Here is a 25,859-nt window from a genome sequence, read left to right on the forward strand (position 1 = left end):
GAAGAAGATTAACATTTAACAGGGATGAGAGGTGGGAGGGAAAGGGAGAGAGAAGGGAAATTGCATGGAAATGGAAGGAGACCCTCAGGGTTATACAGTGGAGGGGGTAGAGAGAGAGGAGGGGAGGGGAGGGGAGAGGTGGGGAGGGGGGAGGGTGGAGGATGGGAAAGGCAGCGGAGCACAACAGACACTAGTATGGCAATATGTAAATCAATGGATGTGTAACTGATGTGATTCTGCAATCTGTGTATGGGGTGAAGGTGGGAGTTCATAACCCACTTGAATCAAAGTGTGGAATATGATGTGTCAAGAAATTTGTAATGTTTTGAACAACCAACAATAAAAAATTAAAAAAAAAATAAAATAAAGGAGGCCCTCCAAAGCCTTAATTCAATAAGATGGAGGTTTATGGTGACATATCCATCCGTCTCATGGGAGAAAGATGTAAGAGAGTTGGAGCAAAGGGACCTTCTTGAGAGCCTCAAAACCAAAATAAGATGCCCACTCATTCCGCCTCTAGCCAGACTGAATGGAGAGGGCTTCCCAATAGAATGTCCTCCTGTCTGGCTTTCTTCCCTTCCTCCAGAAGTGACCTGTGCAGGCCAAGTACTTAGCACATTCCCTGGAATGAAGGAAAGTTGCTGAGGTTATTAGTGGTCCCTAATGATATTTGCATAGATTAAGAGACTTTAATGCAATCACGAATGCCACAATCCCAAGAAAATAATGAAGAAATCCATTACAAAGTCATAAAGTAACTAAGTCAATATAGTAATAACTTGATCCTGCTTAGGAATAATTGCATTTCCTGCTGCAAGGTGATTTTACAATGTGCACCATTTTCTGGACACTTTTATAAATTTCACCTTTGTTTGAGATAATTAATTAACAAAATAAAAAAAATGCTGCTGGTATTTTATATAGTAAATTAGTCATTAGTCTAAACTGGCAGGCTGTAATAAAACTTATTAAGATGGATGTGCTGGGATTTCTAACTTCTTTTTAAGTGGCCTGTAACCTTCTCACTGGCAAAGCTTGGGGGCTGCCTGGTGGCAGCGGCTCAGGTGAAATCAGCACCAACAAGACCCCACGAAATGTGGTTGGGGTGAGGAACGGGGTGGAAACCCAGTCACAGATTTGCTGGGCTCATGGGAATCCCTGGGGGACTTAATACCTGCTTCCCCAGGTTCCTTCAGTCACTGTGTTAGTTTTGTAGTGCTGCTGTAACAAACTACCACAACTGGGTGGCTTAAAGCAACAGAAATCTGTTCTTTCATGGTTCCAGAGGCTGGAGGACAGAAATCAAGGTGACAGCAGGGCTGAGTTTTCTCTGAGACTCTAGGGGAGGATCTTTGCCTGCTTCTTCCTCCCCTCTGGTGTTTGCCAGAAAGTCTTGGCTTTCTTTATTGTGTAGCTGTATCATACCAATCTCTGCTTCCATTGTCACATAGTGCTTTCCCTGTATGTTCTGTGTTTTCTCCTTTTCTAAGAACACCAATCACTTAGATTTAGGGCCTATCATAATCCTGTATGATCTCATCTTAATTTGATTACCTCTGCCAAGATCCTGTTTCCAAATAAGCTCACTTTCACAGGTTGTGAGTAGACATGAATTTGGGGGACACTGTTCAACCCAGCATAGGCACTAAGGGTTACATGAACTTTGCCCTTATTCCCCCATGAAGAAAGGAATAGACGGAGTGACACTGAGGTACTAATGACCACCAGACAGGCTGCAGGCAGGGGCTGGCTATTGAAAACACTTGGCTTCGCAAGAAGTTATTTAACAGGCTACAGGGGACCTGTGGACCTGTGCAATGGTCATCACCACTTCATATCTCTGGGTATTTCTCCTGGATAAAGAGTTCATAGCTTCCATCAGATTTTCAAAGGAGCCTGGGACCCCAAAGTGTGCCTGATTATCATGTGAAACATGTGGCAGTCAGGGAGAAGGGAGGGAAGTTTCCAGAAAACGTTTGATACCCTCCATCCCAACCAGGTTGGGGGTCAGGTTATGGGGTGCTAGAAGGGAAGCTATTGAATCTGTCTTCTGCTGTGCAGGGAAGGGTGGGACAGGAAAGGAACTCCCGTGCTTTTGCAACTGGAATGACAATTTCACTGGGGAGATGTCTTTGGATTTTGAATCTATTATCCAGCACCTCATCCCACAGACCAGCTGTGGGTCCTCAGCATTTTTGATCAGCTTCTGTACTCCCCCATTCCGTGAAGTCCTTGATAAGAATGCAAAAAGGAGGGTGACAACGACAAAGGCCATGGCCATAGATGTCACCAAGGACCTCCCTCCCTGCCCACCCAGCCCTAAGTTACCTGGGTAACTTTGCGAGGCACCCTCACTAAGTGACAGTGTCAGGTGAGACACTGCTTCTCTGTGTATACATGGGACATCCCTTATCAAAACAGATCCCCAGTTCCCTTACTCTGAGTAGAACCTGGTAGCTCCTAAGCTACCATCATGTCTCCCGAAGTTCTCTCAAGCCACCAATTTGAAAAATTTGTTCCAGAACTTTGTCGAAGGTTGTATTCCATATTGCCAGGCTGCTGATTATTTTTGTTGTTGTTGTTGTTTGTTTGTTTCAACTCAGCCTCTTTACCTTTTAAAACTTAGACCTTTGTCCCTTTCTGGGCTCCAGAGAGTCTCCAAGATGACCCCCAGCAGCTCTGAGAGCCCTCAGACCCATCTGATTTGTGCTCAGAGTTTGCTCTGGCCTGGAGAGACAAGCTCATTTACCGGGCTCGATTTGATCTCCTTGCCCTCTTCAGATGCTAACTTTCTTTTTTGTGATGTTTACCAATATTTCTCATCCTGAAGACCATTTCTCTTTGCTGGTGAGGATTGAAGAAATACATAAGTCAAACTCCTCTGATTTTGCCTAGATGTAGTTTAGAGTTTGCTTCCCCAGAAGATATAATTGGTGGGAAGACCCCAATACACATCCCAGGGGCATCGCCTCTATCCTGTGGGTGTCCATTTTTTGAGCCAAGGCAGTGAAGAACAGCCCTCCCTCTTCCCTTAGGGCTCTGATGTAAAGCAGGGAGGGAGCATTTCTTTAAGTTGTGCCTCACCTTCCTCTAGGAGGGGCTGTTCTGAAAGCCCCTGGTGTTTGGGGTCTCTCCTGGATGCTGCCTCAGCCCATCCCAGATCCCTGCTTTAGGGGCACTGGTCTCGGGGAGGGGGCTCTGTCTATTTTGGAATTCCTGCACTGAGCCAGTCATCAGAGATGACACTATTGTTGTGTGAAGGAAACTGAGACCTACAAGAAGCTCACCCAAGGTCGCAGTTAGTGGCACTGGAATGTGATCCAACTCATATCCCCATTGGAAATCTAGGGTGGGCCAGAGGAGTCCTACAGAAGTGGGACAACCAATTATCACCCTTTGCCCAGGGTTATTTCCTACTAGCTTTGGACAGTGAGAGAGGAATTTAGGCTTGAGGTGTGGCATGTGTCCTAATTCATCACTAAACAAGCTATGCAGCTTGTATCACTTTCCTGGGTCTTTAACTTCTTTTGTGTATACAAGCCTATGAGATTGCTGTGACCAGCTCACTTGGGGAGGGATCCCTGCAGGGAGCCACTGAAGCCCTTGGCATGCACAGGCACACTACTCCTGGTCCCCTCACTCCCTGCCACTCCCGCTGTCTCCTTCCTTTCTCCCTGTCCCCTGCAACAGCCCTCATGCCAGCCTTTTGGCACACTTACGGGCACACCTGCCTCTTGGCTTTGCCATTCAGCTATCTTTTTTGTTTTAAATGAGCCAGTGACCATAACATTGATTGCCCAAACTGGGACTCTTGTTAGTCTGAAGGGAAACAGTATTAATAGTTCAGGACAATGGGTGATTGCAGACCTGCTGTGGCATATTGGGACTTTCAGGCATTCTACTTTCGTACTATCAGCCTTCCGTTGCTGGTGGTAGTTTGCCTCCATCTTGAAAGCCTAATGGCTTTCTGCTGCTCCTCCATCAGCCCATACTGATGACCCACCCATGAGACAGCATCATCCTGTCTCTTCCTGTTTCCTAATGGAGGCTGTCAGACTGTCCAGGTGGGCATGGTAAGTGTTCTAGGAGTGGTTAAGTCAGTAGTACCCAGGGAGCAGAATGTCTCCTTTAGCCTTTTCCCACCCACAGGGACCTGGTCTGGGCCAGGTGAGGAACACATCAGACTGAGATAGACTCTCTAGATGGCTCATCTACAACCATAAAAGGAGATATGATAACGAGGAGGATCTGAGGGGAACGGGGGAGGCAAAGGCCAGGCAGCCAAGTAGGGCTGGGAGGCTAGTAGAGAGACAGCTGAAAGGGGTGAGATAAGAACAGGGTTTCTTCCTTCTCTGTCCTGCTCTTCTGTCCATCATGGCCACACAGAACATTATTTGCTAGGAATAGCACTTGGCTGGAACTGGGAGGCCCCTACCTACTGGCTGCCAAGGGTTTTGAGTCCTATCATCAGTGTGTCATCTCTTTGTGGATAACCATTGCTTTCTTCAGAACTCCCTTTTAAAATGCAAAATCACTTTATTCCAACATCAGTCTCTAACTTTTCCACCTGCACTCCTCTATCAGAGCAGTTCCCCTCCCTGCAGCTGCCTCAGAGTACCCCACAAGGGTAAGGGACCATTTTTCCTTGGTGGGTGAGTCTTCTTAGGAAGTTGACTCCTATTTCTGTCTGGGATATGCCATACTTGTAAAGCCTATTTTTTAAGATATAATTTGTAAACAGTGAAATATGCAAAATTATACATGTGTAATTTAAACAGCTTTGAAAATGTGGATACACCCCCTACTGCTCCATGAAGACAGAGACAGAAAGTTCTCCCCAGAAAGTTCCCTGGACACTGTCTCTGCACTTGTCCACCAGTGTTTCATGTTGCCTATACTGAAACTTCATTAGTTATATATCTGTTTGGCCTGGCGGCCTTCACTCAGCGTGACATCTGTAAGATTCCTCCATGTTTCTCAGGTCATCCAAGGGACCAGAAGCCCGGCTAGGTGAGCAGCAGCCTGTCTTGACTAGGTATTGAGTGGAGCCTGCTGGGTGTTTTGGAGCCAGGAGTCCCTTTGGTCAGAGGTACTGCCACTGATGGCTTTACTGTTAACTGTCCCCTCTCGTGGCCTGTGCTGGGCCTCACTCCACAAATAGGCTGAGGGTTAGCAGTGTCAACTAGAGTTGAGGTGGGAGACCTGAGAGGCTGGGGTCTAAATCAGGGTGGCTATAGCCGAACCCTGGGGTCTAGGAGCATCTGGAGAGTTGGAAAAACTGTCCAAGGATCTATAAATGCTCCCTCCTCCAGGGAGAAGGGGTGTGGCTTTTCTTCTCGTGCCAGGATCATGCCGTTAGCTGTGTCCATGCCTTCTGCATCACTGCAGTGACCTTCCGTCCCCTATTTCTACCTGACCCACTACATGCTGTCTCCACACAGCTGCCAGAGCTAGACAGGGCAGGCTGCTACTCTGCTCAAGCCCCCTGGTGGCCTCTTGCTTCACTCTGAATAAGATGGAGTCTTTAAAATGGTCTACAAAATTATACAGGATCTGCCCCATCCCCTGCGTATATTCCTGCTGTTCTACCATAAGCTGAGCCTCTTCCTGACCTTGAACACTGACTGACAAGCTGTCATCATCTCTTCCCATTGAGTCTCTTGCACACAGCCTGCCCATTTCCCTAACTCATATGGCCCAGGAGGGCAGGGGTCACTCTGTTCTTTGCACAGGGCCTGACAGACAGCTGTGCTCCCTAACCTTTTTGGAACACTTAGACGGATGGATGCAAGCCCATTCTTGGTTTCCCAAAGGGGTCTGTGACCCAGAAAGGTTAAGAACCTCAAAGCAGGACCAGAGCAGACAGGCCAGTGTCTAGCCAGGACAGAGGGCTCTGTGGGGAGCTCCCTCCCAGGCCTCCTGCCGTCACCATGGGAGAGGTAGGACTGGCTAGGTGCCCTGGGCAAAGAAGTTGTGGGAGATCTGAGCACAGCAGGTGAGAGGAGGGGCCTGAATCACCAAGCTGGTCCAGGTGCTCCTAAAGGCAAAACAGATGGGTCTCTCAAACTCACTTGTTGCAAAGACTTTCTTGATTTCTATGTTATTTTACTGTGTCCATGCCTTAGAAGTGAGGGGTGATAAATGGAGTGGCCAGAGGCCCAGTCACTGGGTCCTGGGATACACTAGCAGAGAACTGGAACCCTGCCCTCCTGGAAGGAGGGTATGAAGAAGGGGAGGGACTCCAAGGCTGAGAAACCTGGGCTGCAATGAACGGTGGGCACCGGTGGATTGGGCTGTCTCCCACAGTGCCAGCCAGCACCCTGCCTCACTCCTCCCTGTATGTCATTTAATGTTTGCAGTTAAGTATTTACAGATATGTTCCCATGGCAACGGAGGCCTCAAAGTTACTCTCACAATTCTGTTTTCTCAAATGTGTTTCTCTGCTTGATTGCACAGAATTTTCTGGAAGCTGGCCAGGCTGAGTGAGTCACATTCCCAGCCCTGTGATCCAATGCCTCCTCCTGCTTCTCCACTCCCTTTGGAGTCCAGTGGGCTGACGCATGCTCTCCTGCAGCCTGTACTCCTCAGACCCAGAGCTTGGAGCTTGGAGCCCATAACCCTTCATCACCCGGATCTTCTGCTTACTGTGAGCTCCCCAATCACTAGGAAGTCTCCCCAGCTTCTCAGGCCCACAAAGCTCCACAAAGCTTGGAGCTCCCTAATGCTTTTGAGGTTCCTTGAAGGTGGGACCTTCCCTTCACCTCTGACCCTGGTACACGTAACCCCTGTTGTTATAGACATTGCTGATGGCATCCCATCGGATTGTGTGCCCCAGAACTGCCCAGATGGATCCCTATCCTGTGCATTCAGCCATTAATTTTCTGAGCCCCTGCTCTGAGCCAGCCACTGTAAAAGGTGACAAGTTACAGAGGGAAACAAAGAAAATCCCCATGTGCATGGATTTCATCTTTAAATTGGGAGAGGGGAACGATGATTAGCAAAGATCAGGGTAGAGATATGTGCCATGGACAAAATAAAAACAAGGTGGCAGATGGAACCCCTGGCTGGAGCTGCATGAAATTGGAAGTCAGAACACGCCTTGGTGAGAGGGACATAGGAACTGAGACATGGTGAATGGAAGTGGCATCTGGGGGAGAGAGGGCTGGCAGAGGGAATCGCTAGTGCAAGGGTGGGACAGGGGAATAGCCACAAGGCCAGGGGGCAGGAACAAGTGCTCAAGGGCTTACTGAGGCAGCAAGACTGAGGTAAGACCCCGGACTTCCCTCTCAGTGGGGATGATCACAGATTGTGATGGGGCCACTGTGTGCATGTAGAGTGGCGGGGAGGCACAGGTGGAGGAAGGCAGTCATCCCAGAGGCAGAGGAGGCTCAGAGAAAGTAGGGTATTGAGGAGAGGGGCAGATGATCAAGGCTGTGGGAAGTGAGGACTCCAGTATGACCTTCTGTGATTTCAGTGAGTCCCATTGCCTCAGTTAGAGGGAGGGGCCACTGCAGGTATCTCCCACCATCCCTGATAGCCACACATGCTCTTACTCCTGACTGATCCTTGTCTTTATCCTTTACCAGATTCAACATTACAAGAAGGCAGAGATGTGTGTGTGCGTGAGCATGGCTCTCTGTGGGGACCCAGTGCCCACTGCAGCATTTGCTGGCAAAACCACTGCCTCCCTCAGTCCCAGATTTAGAGCCTCCACCCCTGCAGGAAAGCTCCTGGGTGAAGGATGCTCCTGAAAGTGACTGTCCAGGGGGCTGCCTTGTGCAGGGCAGGGTATCGGGCCAGGCGGCTTCTCCCGCTCATCTCCACCCTGTGGTGGGGGCTCTCCTTTCCCATGCTGCCTCCTCTCCCTATTCCTTAAGCCCCAGGAGCCACCATCTGGGAGGTGCTTGAAGCCTCAGCTTTGTTGGCCCCTGCTAAGAGTGAGAGGTGCTGGCTTTGCTAATGACTCCTTGAGTATCACCATTATAAGTAATTTAAGTCACCAACATTTAATTGATGTTATAAACACAATATTTATGATACAGTTTGGGAAACAATGTGTTCTCTTATTCCTATACATCATGGAACACGCAGGGCTCTCTTCAGACCTCTACCTTCTCCCTTCTCTGCTGTTCTGGTCACATCTGTCAAGTCCTCCTGCCTGCTCCAGGCCTGGGCAGGCAGAGGGAAGATGGCAATCTGAAAACTCAGTTGATCCAAAGAGCTGCACAGAGCTTGCATCATTTTGGTTTGGTTTTGGAATGTGTACTGACTTTCACAGAGTGAACAAGTTGGATACGTGTGGGAATTGGGGCCATTTAGGGGAAGTTCCAAGAATACACTGAAAGAACTGTCTGAGGTCCACTGACCACCTCTCCCTAGTAGGGATGAATGGAGTTCAGGGACTAATGATCCTACCTACCACTACATCACCTCCTTCTTCTCTCCTCTCCTGTGGCTTATATTGGCCTCATCCCAGTAGAAGGAGAAAATAGAGATCCTGTTGCTGCCAGCATGACTTGAGCCCCCTGAAGTACTTACTTTAAGGGGCCAGGAGGCCTCAACCTGTTTCTGTCCCCTCTAGCAGGCACTGCCTCAATTATCCCTCATATAACCCACTAGTGACAAGTCCCTGGAAGCCCCCTTCTGAGGAGGGCAGCTTCTGCACAAAGGGAAGCCTGGCATGAAAAGCCCTAGGAAGGAGGGGACAAACCAGAGACCACATCTGAAGACGCAGGAGTGACAGCCAAGGTAGCAAGTTTCCTGAGGTGGAAAAGAGGAGTGGGGGTGGGGCATGGATTAGTGAGGATAGCAGCTTGGGGATGCTTCCAGGAGGGAGGCAGAGCAGTTTCCTACGGAATATGAGGACAGAGAATGTGGCCCTGAAGCATTGTGGCTATCTGTAAGTCACACCCTCCTCCAAGACCAGCTGGTGCGAGCCACCAGGGGGGCAGGAGTAGGGGCACCTGCAGCTATTGTACCTGACCTCCTCTACCAGCTGTGCTCCTGGTCTGCTATCCATCAGAATGGGCAGAAGTGGCAAGGAACACAAGCTGTCTGAGGGACCAGGTGCCTCAGCCAGCCAGGGCAAAGATGGAGGTGAGGGAGTAGGGAGTGGAGGAGGGCCCCAGTCTGCAGCAATGGAGAAGGGGGTTCTGCAGGTTGCTAAGCAAGTGGCAAACTGAACGCTGCATGAAGAAGGGAAAATGAGAAAGCAAAACTGGAGGAGGATGGGAAGGAACTACCCCAAGCTCTATTGTTCGCAGCCCTTTCTTTGGTGGTGTTTCCAAAGAACAAGTTCAGGCTGCAGGCTGGGGACAGAGGCACAGGTGAGTGGAGCTGTGGGCAGAACCTATTGCTTCTAGAGATTCAGGCCCCTAACATTAAGGTTGTGAGCAAGGGCAGGCTGTGTTCCCTCCTCTGGCCCTCCAAGGCCCCCTGCAAAGCTTCCTCTGCAATGGGGAGAGATTAACATTTGAAATCCACACCAAGGGCTCCTTCCTTCACTCCCCACTCCTCACTTCCCCCAAAAAGGAAAACAGTCGTTGAAATTGAAAAATGGTGCTCAGTGAAGGGTTTAAAGACATTTTGAATTTAAAACATATTTTAAAGGTCATTTTCAGCAGTAATTATGTTATAATGGTGGGGCTCTTAGCAGAAGACGGAGTCCCGCAGTAACATTAGAGCAAATGGGAAGCAGCCAGAGCCTGAGTTTCCTGCAGCCCTTGGGTGGGTAAGGGTGGAGTGGGGAGGAAAGGGGGCACAGCACATCCTTCCAGAGCCAGTGAATGACTCACCCGTGGGTCCCCAGGAGCAGGGAACTATACAGTTAAATTTGGCCCTGGCGTGGAAGTGTCCTACAAGTAGTCCTCTCTGGGCCTTGCCACATCTGGGCTCTTGGGACCCTCTGGGAGACAGTCTGCAAGTTTGGCCTCCTGTCTGAGGGGACATACTAGCCCCCATGCCACGCCCTTTCCTTCGGTTTCCAGACACAGTCACTCTAGGGTGTTCCAGGAAGCAGGCTCCCCAATCTGGGGCCATTTCCAGTGGGGTGCCAGCCACCCGCCAGCAAGGAGCTTGCAAGGAGCTTGTGTCCTATCTCTGTGCTTCCTGCTGGGTGATTGTGGATTACATTTTTGGAACCGGTTGAGGACATGAATCCACTGGCTACTTATTTGAAGGCAACCTTTTCTATCCTATATCCCCAACTAACCCACCCCTACCCCACACCTTGGCCTACTTCCTCCCTCTCTGAGAGTATATCCATCTTTGCCCAAGGCCAGACCCTCACAAACACTGCACAGAGACTTGTTGAAGATGCCACACTGAAAACACGTGTGAGCACCTACTGTTAATTAGAGATTCTAGAAGGGATGACTAAGGGTTAGGGGCTGGTCAGGCCCCAGAGCAGTCCATGAGAAGGCAGGCGGATGAAAATGCTGGGCAGAGGGCAGTGGGGAAGAGATGAAGCTGCCACTGTAGGAAGAGCCCAAAGGGCTATTGAAGGTGTTGGCCACTGTAATCTGGGAGGGCTTCCTGCAGAAGGGGCCAGGAGCACTGGTGGGCCCGAAGACAAACCAACAAAAGGATGAAGAACCCCAGGGCAGCTCGGGCCTCAAGCTGTGGCGCTGCCAGACCAACTGGGAAGAGGCAACCCTCTCTCCAGCTCCTGCCAGGTCCGCAGAGCACTGGCTGTAGAGTGAGGAGCCCAGAACCAAAGGGCCTGGGGACTGTGTCCTCTATGCACCGCCCACCCTCAGCCACGTGGTCCTGGTGGGCTTCTTTAAGGGGAGAGGCACTCAACTTGGCGTCCCCCACCTGTCTCTGTGAAGGTGACAGTTGGTGCGGTGTAGTGGGGGAGCATGGTGTGGTGGAAGGGAGGACTGGGGCGCAGTTGGGGGCCAGGAGTGGGCGACAGAGCGCTGGGGAGGGGCGATGGGAGGGGTGTGTGTGTGGCTGGGACAGAGCCCTGGAGGCGCCCGCAGGGTGCAAGGGGCAGGGGGAGGCGAAGGGGCAAAATATAAAAATATCCGGGAGAGGCGCAGCGGCGGGCTACAGTGTTATTAAACTAAAGCATCTTATAAAACTCGAGCCATTAATAACAGGCTGCTGCCACGTCGGGGTAATTTATTCAAATTGTGGGTCCGGGATGGAGGAGCAGATGTTTCAGAGCTGCTGGTGTCACTGAATGAGTTCCAGGGGAGGAGGCGCAGGCAGTGTTCTGGTGGGGGCCCAGCCCCACCCCCTCACACCTTCCAGAATGTCTCGGCATTCCACCAGGAGAGGAGACCCCACCCTAGGCTGCTGGAGGGAGGAGAGGTCTGGCAGGCCCTGCTAATTTAGTTTAACAACTGCCAGGGTAGAAAGCTAGGGCTAGGGACAGGACGCAGGTCCCCTGTGAAGAATGTTTCTGCTCCCCTCCTGGCCTTCTTGCAGGTCCTGGCCAGGTCACTGCCTATTCCTACCATTTGAAATGCAGTCTCCTACACAATGCCATTCATGCTTTTCCAGACCCCCAGTGGGGAGGTGTTGGGAGCCAGGTAGCCTGGGAATCAGAGGCCTACCTTCTTCCTAGCCACTCCATCCACCAGCTGATGACCCAGCACATGAACCCTTGAGCCTCATTTGCTTCATGTATACAATGAATGGAGCAATAATACCTCAGTCATGGAGTTGGGGGAAAGAAACACAGACACACAGGAAGGTCCTGGCCCCTGGGGTGGGGTGGGGGGCTGTGAAAGTCAGCTGGTTTCCTGTTAGCACCTGGTGACACTTATTATGGTCTACTCAGTGGATTGACTGTCTTTTCTTCTGGTTGTTTCATTGATTTTACCCAAGTCCCCAGCCAGACTGCGAACTCTCCATAGCCAAGAGTCTCCTTGACATCTGTCTCTGTAAGGGTATGGAGTGCCAGAAATGGACCCTCACTCGGTGCTTTCAGAACAGTCAGTGTATTGGGGCTGGATGGATAGTGGCCCGTGGCTTTCTGCCCTAACGGGGAAGAGGCACCAAAGCTCACAGAGGCCTGCCCTTGGATTCAGCTGGGTCCCTTAGGCCTTGGTTAATCCTGAGTCCTGTTGGGGGATTGGAGCCTTAGGCTTAGGGTCTGATTGCAGACCCTAAGAAAGGGAAAGAGTCAGTCAGCCCTGGGTACCTGCCAAGACCTGGAGGAAAGTAACTGTAGATGAAAGCTCTTTCTGGCAAGGCAAATATCACTCTGTGGCGCCATCCCTAATTCATTCCTCCCCTTGGAGTATCTAATGCTGGCAGAGGTGGAGTGGGGGGAACTGCTCTGCTCCAGTCTTCATTCCTCTGAATCTGAATCTCTTTCGGCTGGGTGTGTGACTTCATGGTGATTGTGTCAAACCATACTTCTTAACCCTTCCTCCCAGGAGGGCATTCAATCCAGAGGGGCCCAACCAATTCTTAGCCCCAACTCCCAACTACAATGAAGAGAGTTTTCTCTTCCTGTCTCTGTTTTGCAGACCAGAATGACTGCTTACTGAGTGGGTTTGAAGCAGGGTCCAGTCTAATTAAGGGGTCCCAGCCTTATGTTTGGGCCCATGCCCACAGGTGACAAGAGACCTTCAGTAGACCCTGATAGCGTGCCATGGTGAGTGACAGGTCAATAAAAAGAAATGTTCCAGTTGGAGGCAGATTCACCTCTTCCCATGGACCCAGCCTTGATGGTGCCATCATACGTGAGGAGAGATCAAGGAGGCCCTGCAGTCCCCCACATGGCCCTACAGTCCCCCTACATGGCCCTGACCTCAAATGACACCAATAGAGTGATGTTCTGGTGGAGACAGATGGCTCAAGCCAAGTACACTCTTGATGGGATAGCACCAGCGACTCTGTTAGAGGTGGGGGCCCAGGGAAAGGGCAGAGGGTCTCCTTTGCCACTTCTCTGGTCTGACTACCCTGGACCTGGGGACTGATAAGGAAACTGGTTTTCAGGAGCCTGGGGTGAGATTGAGATGGACCCCAAGACCTCCCCGGGGAGCGGTTGGGGAGGCAGGAAAGTGTGATGGCTGTCCTCTGAAGTGCCCTGTCTGCCTGGCTGGGAGGGTCAGTGGCAGCTGCTCACCCTGTGGCTCTGCTCCTGGCAAATTGGACCTGCTCACAGCTCAAGGTTCATTTCCAATGAAGGAGAAAGTGCAGCCCCACACTCACAGGGCAATCAGCACACTCTGTGATGAATGGAGCCCGTGTCACTCAGCGAAAATGAATATTTCTTTGCGATAATGGCCAGATGGTAGCAACTCTCCGATCCAAATTAAAACATGCATGATAAATGCCAGGAAAACAGAGGAAGACAAAACCCCAACCTGGAGTGAATTCTCTCTATAAATCTTCCCCCCGCGGCCCCCTCCCCCCCACCACAGCGTCCCTGCTAATAGCCATTAAATTATTAAGATGTGCTGCAAGGAGAATGCCAATGTCAGTGGCACCGGCCCCACTGCCCACCCCCACCCCTGCCTGTAGGGCTTGGGGGTGGGGAGAAGAAAACGAGGGCTGCTTCTAGACCCGCAGACAGCCTGCAGGGCGGAGCAGGTTCCTGTTAAAAGACACAGGTGGGAGACTGGCATCATGCAAGGCCTGGTGTCCAGTGGGCCTCTGGGGATGACAGACACGCCTGCCCTCAAGAAGGACACAGTCTTCACAGATGAGAAACACCCATGCTTGACTTTACGGTGCACACAGAGGGCAGGAAAGAAGCTCTGAGCTGGGAAGCCAGTGGGGAAGAGCTAAGCAGACAGTCTAACTGGCTGGACTGACCAGGGTTTAGATGATGAGTGCAGCCAGGCAGCTGAGGAGGGTCAGAGAGGACTGTCCAAGGGGAGTATGGGCCTAGTTTTCTGAAGGCAGCAGGTATTAGGCAGGGCAGGAGTGGCTTTGAGGTCTGTATTTCATGGTGACAGAGGGCTCTTGAACCTATGGCTTAATTCGCATGCCCTCTGCCCACCCCCTTGTGGCAGAGGTGCCTACTCCTCGCCTCATGGCGGAGGTCTTTCTCTGGTACCCTGACACCCTGTCCAGGGCCTGCATCTACACAGGTCTTCTAGCTCCCACTCCCAAAGGGCATGAGTGAGGAGTGGGAGTTGTCCATCCTGCAGATGGTGGTCCAGCCTCATCCTCTGTGGACCTGGTGGTCAGCACAGATGCTGAGAGAACTCTGGGGGTTGGCAGCCCAGCACAGCCCAGCCCAGTCCTGTGGGGAGCCAGCAAGGCGTGGAGGCCTCCCCAGGACTGAAGCATGAAAACTGATTACTGGCTGTGTGGTCTTGGGGAAGTCACCCCTTCTCTGTCAGCTGTTGTTTCCCCTCTCCATAAGTGGGGTGATGTCTAGCCACCTGTGCAGGGTCACTGCAAGACTCAAGGCACACTGACTGGAAGCTCTGGATGACTGAATGACAGGACTGAGGACTATTTGTCTCTAATTATCTACTTTCAGAGCTCTGGAAGTACTCACTGGTCCTCTGTACTCCATCTGCCCTGGTCAGGCTGGAGTAGTAGCAGGTCCAACAGGGACTGTCTGATCTGGAGGAAGCACAGGGAGCACGAATAGAGAAACAAGACATGATAATTCATGGGCCTAAATGCTTGGGCCAAAGGACCAGGAGAGACAAGATCCCCAGACTCAGACTGCATGCATGTGAGCATAGTTGTGCATGCCCTGGAATGCAGGAGCCATTAGACCGCAGTGCACCAAATATGGGTCTTCCTATTCCAGAAAGTGGACTCGTCTCTCCAGAGAAGCCAATTATTTTTTAAAATTATTTATTTTTTAGTTATAGGTGGACACAATGTCTTTATTTTACTTTATGTGGTGCTGAGGATCGAACTCAGTGCCTCACACATGCTAGGCAAGCGCTCTACCTCTGAGCCACAACCCCAGCCCAGCCAAGCCAATTCTTTTGTGATAATATTTAAGAATGTCAGATGCCATGTGTTTGTCTTGCTTCTCTCTATTTTCACGACTTTGTCCATGATACTGAATCTAAATGCTCCCTATCATCCCCATTGTCACCACCTCCAGGAAGACACAAAGCTTCCTTGTCCTGTCCCATTCTGGAAATTCATGTGATCAATTCATCTCCAACCCTGGGCATATACTTTCTATTAGCACTTGGTTCATCTAACCTTGTCAGACTCCCCACCCTACCACCTCCCCTCTTCTCCCATGAACTAGACTCTAAAAATAAAATGATAACTGAGCTGGGAAGCCACTGGGGAAGAGCTAAGAAGACAGTCTAACTGGCTGGACTGACCAGGGTTTGGATGATGAAGTGCCATTAGGTGCCATCAGGGGAGATGCCACCGTTCTCAGACTGTTCTACCTATGGTGGCTCAGGGGAGAAATGACATCGCTTTGCAATAGGAGGATGCAGCTCTCAGGGTTGGGCAGCCTGACAAGGAATTGGAATCAAGGAACCTGGCTCTGAAGCCCAGCCCTGTGCCTGTCCACCTCCCTACTCTGGCTCTCCACCATGTAGCTGAGAATTCCCCAGGCTCCTGTTTCTAAAGCATCACTTCTACCATGTCACTTGCTTGCCCAAAGGCCTCAGATGGCCTCCCCTGCATAAATACCTCCATGTAAAATAGCTTCTGGGACTCAGGGTTCTCATATCATGTCTTTTCTCATAGTAGATCCCCTTTCTGGCTATGGAGGTGCCCTGCACCTGCCCGGACTCAGATCATTTTCCTAGCCTGGAAGCTTTACTCTTGGAGAGCATCCTTTGAGGGCAGGCAGGTGCTGCTTCCTCTCAACTCTGGTACTCACTGTCTCTTCCCACTCTCCCCTCTCCATGCCCTTGTCACGCCCATGCTGTTATTAGGCTGTACTCCGTAGGGTGTGCCGGGACATTGGACACATGACATCCATGCTAGGGTTCACTCAATATAGCACTGAGGACAGCTTGGCCCAGAAAGTTCTCACTGTGAACTTTCTCATCGAACCCATCTTTCAAGAAGTGGGATCACGCTCCTCCTTGCTGACACAGTGCTGGGGACGGGATGCCATAGGATTGGTGATGGGCTGGGACACCAGAGGGGGCCTGGTTCTCTTTCTCTGTCATTCCTATTCCTGGGCACACAGGCAGGAGGCAACTTTTAAATATCATCCAGAAGGCCATTTGCTATGATTAATATCCCATTTCCCCCGAAACAGTCCTTTGCTAAATTAGCCAGGGCCAGAGGGAATTTGTGGAGGAGCTGCGAGTCTCAACTCAACTTTCCCAACGCATTAAAAAAACTTCAACAACAAAATGCAGATCAATCAACACCCCCTCCCCCAGCTGAAAACCCAAAGTCCATTTAAATTCAGCAGGTTTGCAGTTAATTATATTTTCGCACCTATGGCGGGAATTACAGATGTATTTATAATGTGTTGTCTGCCCCTCTGGAGCCTTCTTGGCCCTCCCTAGGGACCCTTCCCTACCAGCCACTTCCCTCCCCAGACACAAAGACCTAGCTTCACGCAGCTGCTATTTGGGTCCAGTTGTGTAAACTGCAGAGGGCTTCCTGGATTTTTAAAAAAACTATTTTAAAAAGGGATTGGATAAATAAGCCAAAGATTCCTTTAAGTTTTTAGTTAAAAAGAACAGAAATTATTGAGAACAAAACCCCAGGGCAGGGCGATGCTATCCCAGGATGTAGAGAATGTTGGAAATACTTAAAAAATGGGAGGAATGGTTGTCAGATATATGATAGAACTTCCTGACCATCAGGGAAGCCTTGCCCTGGGTGGTCAACCTGGACCTGGACCGGTCATTAGGTGTCTAATCTGCAGCCCTTCCAAATCTCTCAGACCTGGCTGGGCCCACAGCGGCTTCTTTCCCAGGCTGCTCCCAGTGTACCCCAGACTGTCTATGCTGTGCTGTCTTAAGCTTCACCTGAACTTCTCAAGCTGAGTACTATAATGTCTTTCCTTAAATATCAGTCCAAAATAAATCTAGAAATTAAGTATGCAAATAATCTGCTGGGACATGGGTTTGGGATGTTTCAAGGAACCATGGGGCTTGTTCATGACCTATTGTACAACTTGAGAAATCTCAGGAGGGACAGGATAGGACAGGCAGAGAAAACAGGAGTTCTAATTCCTGGAAAAGAAGACTGAGAAAGACTGTGGTGGCTTTGCTACTTGATAAAAAAGGGGAGGGGCTGGGTGAGAGGCAAAATCATGGGTGGAGTTAGGGTGGTTCCCAGGTTCCTGTTCGGGTCAGTAGAACCATTAGCTCTCTCCAGCCAAGGTCCCCGTGGTTTGCCATGATGCCTTCTCACCCAGGGTCCCAGAGCAAAGACACAGCCCTGGAGAAGGAGGGTGGTGCCGTCTCAGGAGCTGAGCAGGCCCTGGTCTGGAACAGGGTCTGGTGGGGAAATGAAGAAATTCATTCCCTAAGGTTTCGGTCCCTTCTTCTTCAGGGGCCTCTTTGGGACCTCGGTCATCAGACACCTTCTCATCCCTCTGGGCTGGGCTGGGTCCGCTCTGCTCTGCTCACCCTGATCTTCCTAGAAGGAGGATGTGCTAGGCCAGGATAGGGCCCTTTTTCCTTACTGATTCAGGAGAATTTTAGATTGGTCTTCACCTGGCCTTCTGCTTTCCAAATCTCTGACGCCCCTCCTGCCTGGCCTGAGGGCTTCCTCGGCAGAACCCTGAGGGGTTTCAGCTCCCCCAGGAGTTCCTGTCTAGACAGTCATTCATTGCCTCCATAGATTGGAAAATAGGCACTTTTGTATATTGCGTTTTTATAAAACGGGACCAGCCTACACGTCCATTTCATCTGAACGCTGGCTAAATTGCCTTTCCAGTGTACAGAATTGAACAGCCAAGAGAGTCTGGAAGTGAGAAATGCAGCATTGGGAGGCCAACAATTGCAGCCATGGGTCTCCCAGGCCATGTCCCGGGGTCAGAACCATTGCAGGAGCATGCAGCTGCCCCACTTGGGCCCAATGCCCCTCAGCTGGTCCTCAACAGCCCCTCAGAGCCCGCATGGACAGCACTTGGTTTGTCTGTTTAGAAATAAAATAATGCTCGGAGGAGAGATGAGGAACTTAATAGGATTTAGAAAGCCACAGGACCCGATGGGGCTACAGATGGTGGAGGGGCTGGGAGGAGGGAGTCGGCCTGGGTTTATGGTGGGGAACGTGGCCTCCGGGAGGGCCTGGGAGCTGCGTCACACGCATTGTGTCCAACCTCATTAGCCGGCCCAGCGGGACTCTGCCACCACACCAGTGCTATGCAGTGAGGGGAAGGACACCCTGAAGATGCCGTTAAATGTACCAGGGGCAGCAAAAGGCCGAGAGACCGTGGCTAAATGACTTGGCCAGCACCTGCCTCCGGGCTCCAAGTGGAAATGGAGTAAATCATGGCTGTTGCATCTGCCCTAAACCTCTGATGCCTTCCTTGCCCTGCCCAGGTCCCACCAGAGACAAGTTAAGAGACAGGTACACAGAAATCAGAGAGAGAGGGGCACAGGCATGCCAACTCTAGAAACGAAGGCCCACTGAGCAAATGGAAACTTCAATGGGATAGTTTAGCTCCAGGCAACTCTACAGGATTTGGGGAGGGTGGGTGGGGCATAAAGAAGTTTCTTCACCTTCTAGAAGCTTCCCTGGGATGTCTGCCTATAGTAGTTTACTACAAATACCTCTAGGAGCTCCCTTCATGGCTGAAGCTCAGGACTGCCCCCCACTGGTCCCTCTCCAGTCTACCCCCAGTCCTATAGTCAGTGGGGGAAAACAGGATCTCATTGTGGCAGGCGCAGCCCCTTCCTGCATTCGTCTGACCTCCACCCCTGGCTTATGGGGCCTCCATCCAGATTCTCAGCCTCCCTTCCCTGAGCCTGGCAAAGGCCTCCCCAGAACAGTCCCCACTGGCCAGGGAGGAACTTGGGAGCTCCTTAGCAGCTTGTCCTTCCTTCTAATTTGGGCCTTACCTGCCACAGTCAAAGGTCTGTGTGAGCTGGTGACTGCTTTTGGCAGTGTGTCTAAGCAATTGTGCCTGATTCTGCCACAGAGATGACGAGCTGTATGTATTGTGCATGTGAGGGTTCCAGTTCCCAGACCTGGGGGTGGGGATGGCACACCCTGGAAGGCTGCATTCCCCATCAGGGAGGCTCCCTGATGCATCAAACCTGGATGTTTGAAGACAGTGACCTACCAAAAGTTGGCCTGGTTACTCTGAGACCCTGCTGGGCCCGGCCTCCACTTTGCCTCTCAGGTGGTAGGCCTAACCTCGCATTGGAGAGGAAGAACTGAGCTCCTGCCAGGACAGTGGCCTGCCAGCCTCAGGCCCTGCACTCACAGACCTCTTGCCCATATTCCATCCATGACCATTCCCAGAGGCCCTGTTCTCATGCATGTGGGCTGATGTGACCTCTAGAAGAAGGAGAATGGGCAGAGAAGCCCATTGATGGGCTGCAGCCTCCGGTGTGGTGAGGCAGAGGAAGCTTCCTCCTGACCTGGCCAGGGCCCCAACATGTTTCCTGAGCAGAAAATGCTGCTTACCGGCATCAAGTGCTACCAGAGGGAGCTGGGTGGAGGTCACAGGGGCATATGTATCCTATATCAAGTCTCTGGGACGCTGTGTGGTTGGAAAGGGAAGTTCCCAGAACTGGGGTGAGGACAGGACTCACCAGTGAGCAGGGCTGGGGCCCACTTCCTGTGGGGTCATGTCCTTTCTTGCCCCTGCATTCTCCTCCCCCAACCCATTTTCTTCAGGTCTCTCTCTCTCTTCCTTCTGCTTCCCCCCCTCATCTCTCTACTGCTCTCACTTCCTTCTTTCCTCTCTTCTCTCCTCCTTCCCATCTCCCCTCACATCCTCCTTTTTGACCCCACTCTCCCCGCCACAGTCCTTCCACATTCTTCTTTCCCCTGTTTCTTTAATCTGTTTTAAGTTTTCCTCCCTACTCCCCTCCCAAGAAGTATTTAATGGATATTAAATTATTTTAAACCAACTTTCTTTAAAAAAAAAAATTGCTTGGTGATAACGCTGACTCAGGACCATCTCACTGTTTAATATTGAATATGCAATTAATAGATAGATGTTTAGGTTTGGCTCTCTTTCTCCCCTTTCTACCGCAGGAAGAATAAAAGAGCTGATTAATCTGGCTTGGGGCAAGCGTCAGTGGCAGGAGATATATGGGAGAAAGGAGATGAGGTTAGCAACTCCGAGTCAGAGAGCCATTGCCTCCCAGGGCTAGAGGTAGCGCTCAGCTGGGCTGCTGGGCAGAGGGCATTGCCCACCCCCTTCAGCTGCAGACTGGGTGGGGCCTTGTTCATGCCATTCTTGTTCTCTTCCAGGTGTGGAATCTCCCCTCCTTCAAGACAAGAATTGACCCTCTTCAAATGTCACTTCCTCCAACGCTTCTAGCTGTCCCTTCCTCGGGGCACCCATCTAGGACTACTGTGCAAGCTACCTGTGTACTCTTGAGATTTCCCTCTGACGCTGCATCCTGGTCCAGCTACCTCAACAGGGTGCTGCAGGTGAGTCCCTGCATGCCTGGGTGACCAGGGACCCTGGCTCTGCTGTGCCTGCCTACTGGAGATGGTTTCCAGGAGAGGCCCCTTGCGCTGCCATTAGCCTCATGAGTCCTAGGTAAGGAAGAGTGAGGATGTACTCTTATTATCCAGGGAAAGAACAGAAGCAGGCATCCTACGCCAGGCAGGCTTTGCACACTCAGGCCCCTCACACTTGAGCCATCTTTACCCCTCAACTAAGTGGACCTGGATTATCAGCATCCTCGGGACAGGAAGGACTCAGTGGGCCTGGGGTGGTGTGTCTGTATCTTGGGGCATGATTCCTTCAAGCAGCACAAAGATGCCAGCCAAGCCCTGGTGTTTGAACTCCAGGCCCAGGCGAGCTGGGGACCTCAGCCACAGAGGCCTTGTGCCTAGTTGAGCAGCCTGAGCTGGAGGGGATGAGGGAGTGTTCTGGGAGGGGCAAGCAGGCCACCTGTGATAAGTCACATTACAATCCCCTCCAGCACAATTAACTCTCCAAATTTGTAAGTAGCTTTAGCTCATTTCATCTTTTGCCCTTAGTTTAACCCTGGTAAATTTTTGTAGTGGCGAAGGGTGAGGGAGAGAGAACTTCCTTAGTACCCTGCTGAGCTAAGGAGCAGAAAGACTCAAAGAGTAGAAAGTTCTAGGCCTGGGGAGGGTGGTGAACATGGGCACTTGGGTGACAGCCTAGGGTGGTGGGGACTTGCAGAAGAAGCCAGGAGCTCCAGGCCAAGAGGCAGCAGATGGTTGTGACTGATTTCCTTGTCCTATTACCTGGGCTCTCATGCTGGACCCACTAGGCCTGCCGGGGGAAGAGTAGGCTGGGAGACCTTGGGCAGGGAGCTGTATCCAATGTCACTTTTTCAGGGTACATTTCTCTGAGTGAGTGTGATGGAGTGTTCTGGATTTTTAGACCCTTTCTAGGCAGTTCCTATTCTGTGGGAGTTTCCTCTGAGGTAGAAGGGTGGCCAAGGCCTCTCCCATTGCTGGAAAAGGCTGGAGCAGATGGTTCCTCCTTCTCTGTCCTGGTCCTTCCCGTGTGGCTGCTCAGCTTACCATCTAGTAGGGCTTTTGTGTGTGCTTGGGGTGGATCTTCTCACCAGAGGCCAGGAGGGAGCGCCTCCTGGAGGGTCTTTGGACTGGTCCGGGACTGAGTTTCGTGCTCTGAGAGCACAATTTGGGGCTGAGGCTGGGCAGGGCCCAGTAGGCATGAGGCCCAGTAAGAGGTGGCAAGGGGCTGGCAGTCAGCAGGAGCATCAGGAAGAATGATACCCGCGTCCCACAGGAGGCAAGGCAGGAAGGGAAGACTAGCAGGGGTCTGCAAATGGTTTCCTCCATTTGGCTGGTAGGTCTCTTTGTCTTTATCGGGTGAGGTGAGACAGGCTCTGCACCATGGGGCAGTTTGTTGCAGGAGGAGCCAGTACTTGGGTGGTAGAGGCTTGACATTTGGTGCTGGAGGTCTTCTTTAAAATTGTAGTGTGTTTGGACCCTATGGGGTGTGATGGTGATGCTAGGGGCAGTTCTGTGCCCAGAGTGGACCCAGGTTGCTCCTGGAACTGAGGCGAAGGTGAGTAGTAGCCATAAAGGCACTGTGACTCTAGAGAGGCTATCCCCTGGAAACAGAATTGCCTCTGGCTGGCCAGGGCTTCAGGGAGACAGTTCCTTACACCTGGGCTCTGCAGTGGGGCTTGGCTACCTCATGCCAGGCTCTGGCAGGCTCTGCATTCTGGGGCAAGCATTTATGGGTGAGACCATGTACTTCTCTGTCCACTGTTAATACAACCTCTCTGATTTTTAGTCCCATGTCAGCCTTGTTGTCCACCCACCCCCACCGTAGCTATACCCCCTCCAGCCTGCATACTCTTTGGGTACAGCTACATCCACTGCCCACCTCCTGGTCAGGCATCTATTGGAATAGTCAACAGGGCTTTTCTTGACATCATGGAAGTGGACACGCCCTTTGGGGTGTCCAGGAGCAGGCAGAAAAATGCCTAAGACAAGTGACTTGTTTTCTTAGAGGCACAGACCAGCAGCCAGCTGAATCCAGTCTCCCCTTCCCCCACTGCCTATCCATATCAGTCACCCCAAACTCCAAAGCCCTGTCCCCATCCCCAACCATGAGGTCCCCAGAGAGACAGGAGGAGGCAGCAAGGAGTCGCTGCACCCGGACAAGAGGGAAGGGAAGAGGGGAAGTGAGGGGCAGAGACAAGTGGGCCCTCACGTGAAGGGGGCTGGCGCAGGCAGCTACTACCTCCTCGGCTCTCGCTGTCCGCGGGCTTCACCTGGATTGGCCGGTTCATCTGCAATAGAACACAGGGACAATGTTAGAGTGGGCCTGGGGAGGAGGGGACAGCACCCCACACTCACAGGTACATGGATGCAAGTGCTTAGACCACACCCACCCATACTCTGACCACACACTGAGGCTAACAGGCTCAGCCTCCCAAAGCTCCGCCCATCTCCCTTCACAGCACAGTGCCTGTAGGGGCCTTATTTCAGGGGGTTTCTCTGGATTGGAGAACCTTTGGGGGCTCCTCCTCCACTTTGAGCAGATCTTGTTAGCCAGATACCAGAATCCGAGGTGGACGGAATGCCTGCCCCATCTCCTACACCCACGAGGCTCTCATGTACCCAAAGCTCATCTGTGACCCAGCCCCAGTCACTGAAGGCAGCAGGTTTTGCTGAATCAAGCTGGTTTCTGGTTGCAGACAGAGCCCCTGCTTAGGCCAGGGCATGGCATTGAGCTTCACTTCACCCTGGAAGATTTGACCTATGGGACAGGGGTGACTGAGGCAGAGTTCAGGGCTAGGGCTCCTGATTGCAGCCAGGGTAATCCCCTCAAGGTATGTGTGGAGTGGGCATGGCCACTTGTCTCTGGTGCTGTCTAGGTGCCGGCAGGACACTAGGGAACAGACTGACTCCCTAGGCTTGCTGGCTGCCGGCCTCCTGCCTGGATCCGTGTCAATGCCCCATTTGGGCCACTAGGGGTCTCTGAACTCCAAGCATCCTGGCTCTGCAGCCCATCTTCAGCCCTTGCCTGTTGTACCAGGGTGAGTTTGCCAGCCCTGCGTTCTCATCGTATTTCAGACAATAAAAATAATAGAAATCATGCCAAAGCATGTATTTTATGTCTTTGCCAGTGTTTCTGCCTGTCATGTCCCTCTAGATCTCTTATTGCATGTGCATTTCTTGCACCTTCTCAGACCCTTAGAGGCAGACAGGGCAGCAGGGCACCCCCATTTTAGAGATGGAGAAGCCAAGGCAGAAAGAAGGGCATGAGCTTCTCCACGCCGCCTGTGGCAGGAGGAGGCTGGGAACCAGGCCTGCCAAGGCTGTTTCTGTGCTTCCTAATGCACCTTTAGACTGGGCTGCCAATTCCCCTCCGGAACAGAAGTCGGGCCAGCCAGTCACAAGCTGCCGCCTGCCTTCCCGTCTAGGATTCAAAGTGAGTTTTGGCTGTGTCGAGACAACGGTGGTGGCGGGGGCCAGGGAGTGAGGATGCCTGTGACTCAGCAAGGTGAAGCCGAGGCCAGGGGAAGGGCAGAGCCATGGCAAGGAAGGACAGAAGCAGGAGGCAGGACGCAGAACAGACCGGGAAGGGGCACAGGGGGCCAGTCCACTGAGAGGGGCTAGGCTGTCATTATCTGCCACCAGGTCCCCACTTGACATTCCTGATGGAGTTGAGGGAAAGAAAGGTGCTTTGTATATAAGCTCTGGCAGCAGAGGAAATTGTCATGTTAAAGCAAACCCCAATCCCTGGGAAAAAAGAGGGACATGAAGATGTTTCTGGTTTCCCCTAAACCATCTCCTTTCTAGGTCTTGAGGAGAGAGTTTAGAAGGTCCACCAGGTGTCTGGCTAGGGAGAGGGGCTCCAGGGGACAGCCAGGTCACTTCTGGTTTGCTTTTTGAAATGCAGCATCCCATCCTTTTCTAGATTCATCCTTTCTTCCAGGGATCTCCCTTCCTCCTCGTCTTCCCCCAAGCCTCCTCTACTCCAGGAGGGTCCCACGGTCTGGCCTGGATGCCTGGACACTGTTTGGGTCATCATATTCTCCTGCACATAATTCTACAGACTTCTTGCTTACGTAAGTTTACAGTTCTCTGAGGAAGGCATTATTATCTCCATCTTGCCAATGAGGAGACCTAACTGGGATTCAGCCAGGAGGGGCAGGTGCAGTGCTAACGATGTCATGTGATTGGCTGTCCTGTATTTTCCATCAGTGACCCCAGCTGCTCTGGAGGAGGGGCCCAAGGAGGAAGTCAGCGGGGAAATTTGGTGCCAGGTTCTCTCTCTCTCTCTCTCTCTCTCTCTCTCTCTCTCTCTCTCTCTCTCTCTCTCTCTCTCCAGTACTGAGGATCAAACCCAGGGCCCTGCACATGCTAGGAAAGCACTCCACCACTGAGCTACATCCCAGCCCTAGGGTCCTGTTCTTTGTGCCACTGAACTTAATACAAACTCTTCATCCTGATATCTGGTCCTCTTGTACCACACCTCCCTCTACCTCCACCTCTTTTTCTCCAAGTCCATTCTCTGGGTCTGCAAATTTTCCCTGCCCCTGAGCCTCCTCCTTCTCTTGACAGCCTATTCATTCTTCAGGGCTAGTTTGTAGGGTTCCTGTTGTGGACTGAATCATCTCTCTCCAGAGTCACAAGGTAAAGCTATAACCCCCAATGTGACTATACTTGGAAATAGAACTTTTTAGGAAGTAATTAGGATAAATGGCATTATAAGGGTGGAGCCCTAATCCCACATGACTGGTGTCCTTATGAGAAAAAGAAGAGACGTCAGGGGCACACGCCCACAGAAAAGGCCATGTGAGAACACAGCCAGAAGGGGATACCCTTCAAGCCAGGAAGAAATCCCTCACCGGAAACCAACCCTGCCCAAACTTTGATCTCATAGTTCCAGCCTCCACCATGGAGAAATACATCTTGGTTATTGAGCTACCCAGTCATCTTGCTATGGCAGCCCCAGCAGGAGACTAAATCCCCTAGTCTGAAAGCCTGGAGATTCCCCAAGGGGGAAAGGATACTACAGGGAATCCTGCCCTCTTTTCCATATAGTAGGCACACCCAAGGCTGGGGATTGACCTTCCTGGGGTGAGGGATTTAGGCTCGCTTTTGAGGAATAAAGTGTGTGGAGCTGAGAAAGGGAGTGAGGCTGTGCAGGAGGCTGCATTATGGGTCAGAGTGTGCTTAGAAGATCCCTCATCCTTAGGGGTGACGTAGGGAAGAAGGCTGGGCTGCGGGGAGGAGACTCCTTCCCTGTTTCTGGGTTCCACACCAGTCTTCTCTGGGTGGGCCTGAGAGCAGTTGGGGTGAGTCCTGTTGCTGGGCAGGGGCTTGGGTAGAGCTAA

General features: G+C 51.6%; 1 protein-coding gene across 50 annotated transcripts in view; it reads right to left on the reverse strand.

Moving 5' to 3' along the window:
• The window catches only part of Celf4 (CUGBP Elav-like family member 4), a 295,048-nt gene that overhangs the window by 45,243 nt on the left and 223,946 nt on the right, over positions 1–25,859 (reverse strand). For 31 of the 50 annotated variants that reach the window (XM_058573881.1, XM_058573879.1, XM_058573880.1 and 28 more), the window contains exon 3: positions 22,724–22,802. In XM_058573881.1, the coding sequence (XP_058429864.1) occupies positions 22,724–22,802 (79 nt within the window). The remainder of the gene's footprint in view (positions 1–22,723; positions 22,803–25,859) is intronic. The other 19 variants (XM_058573884.1, XM_058573890.1, XM_058573889.1 and 16 more) reach the window with 1 other exon arrangement.

Source organism: Marmota monax, unplaced genomic scaffold (assembly GCF_021218885.2).
Source record: "Marmota monax isolate L192 unplaced genomic scaffold, Marmota_monax_Labrador192_F-V1.1 WCK01_AAM20220418_F8-fsc00031, whole genome shotgun sequence".
In the NCBI taxonomy this organism is placed as follows: Eukaryota; Metazoa; Chordata; class Mammalia; order Rodentia; family Sciuridae; genus Marmota; species Marmota monax.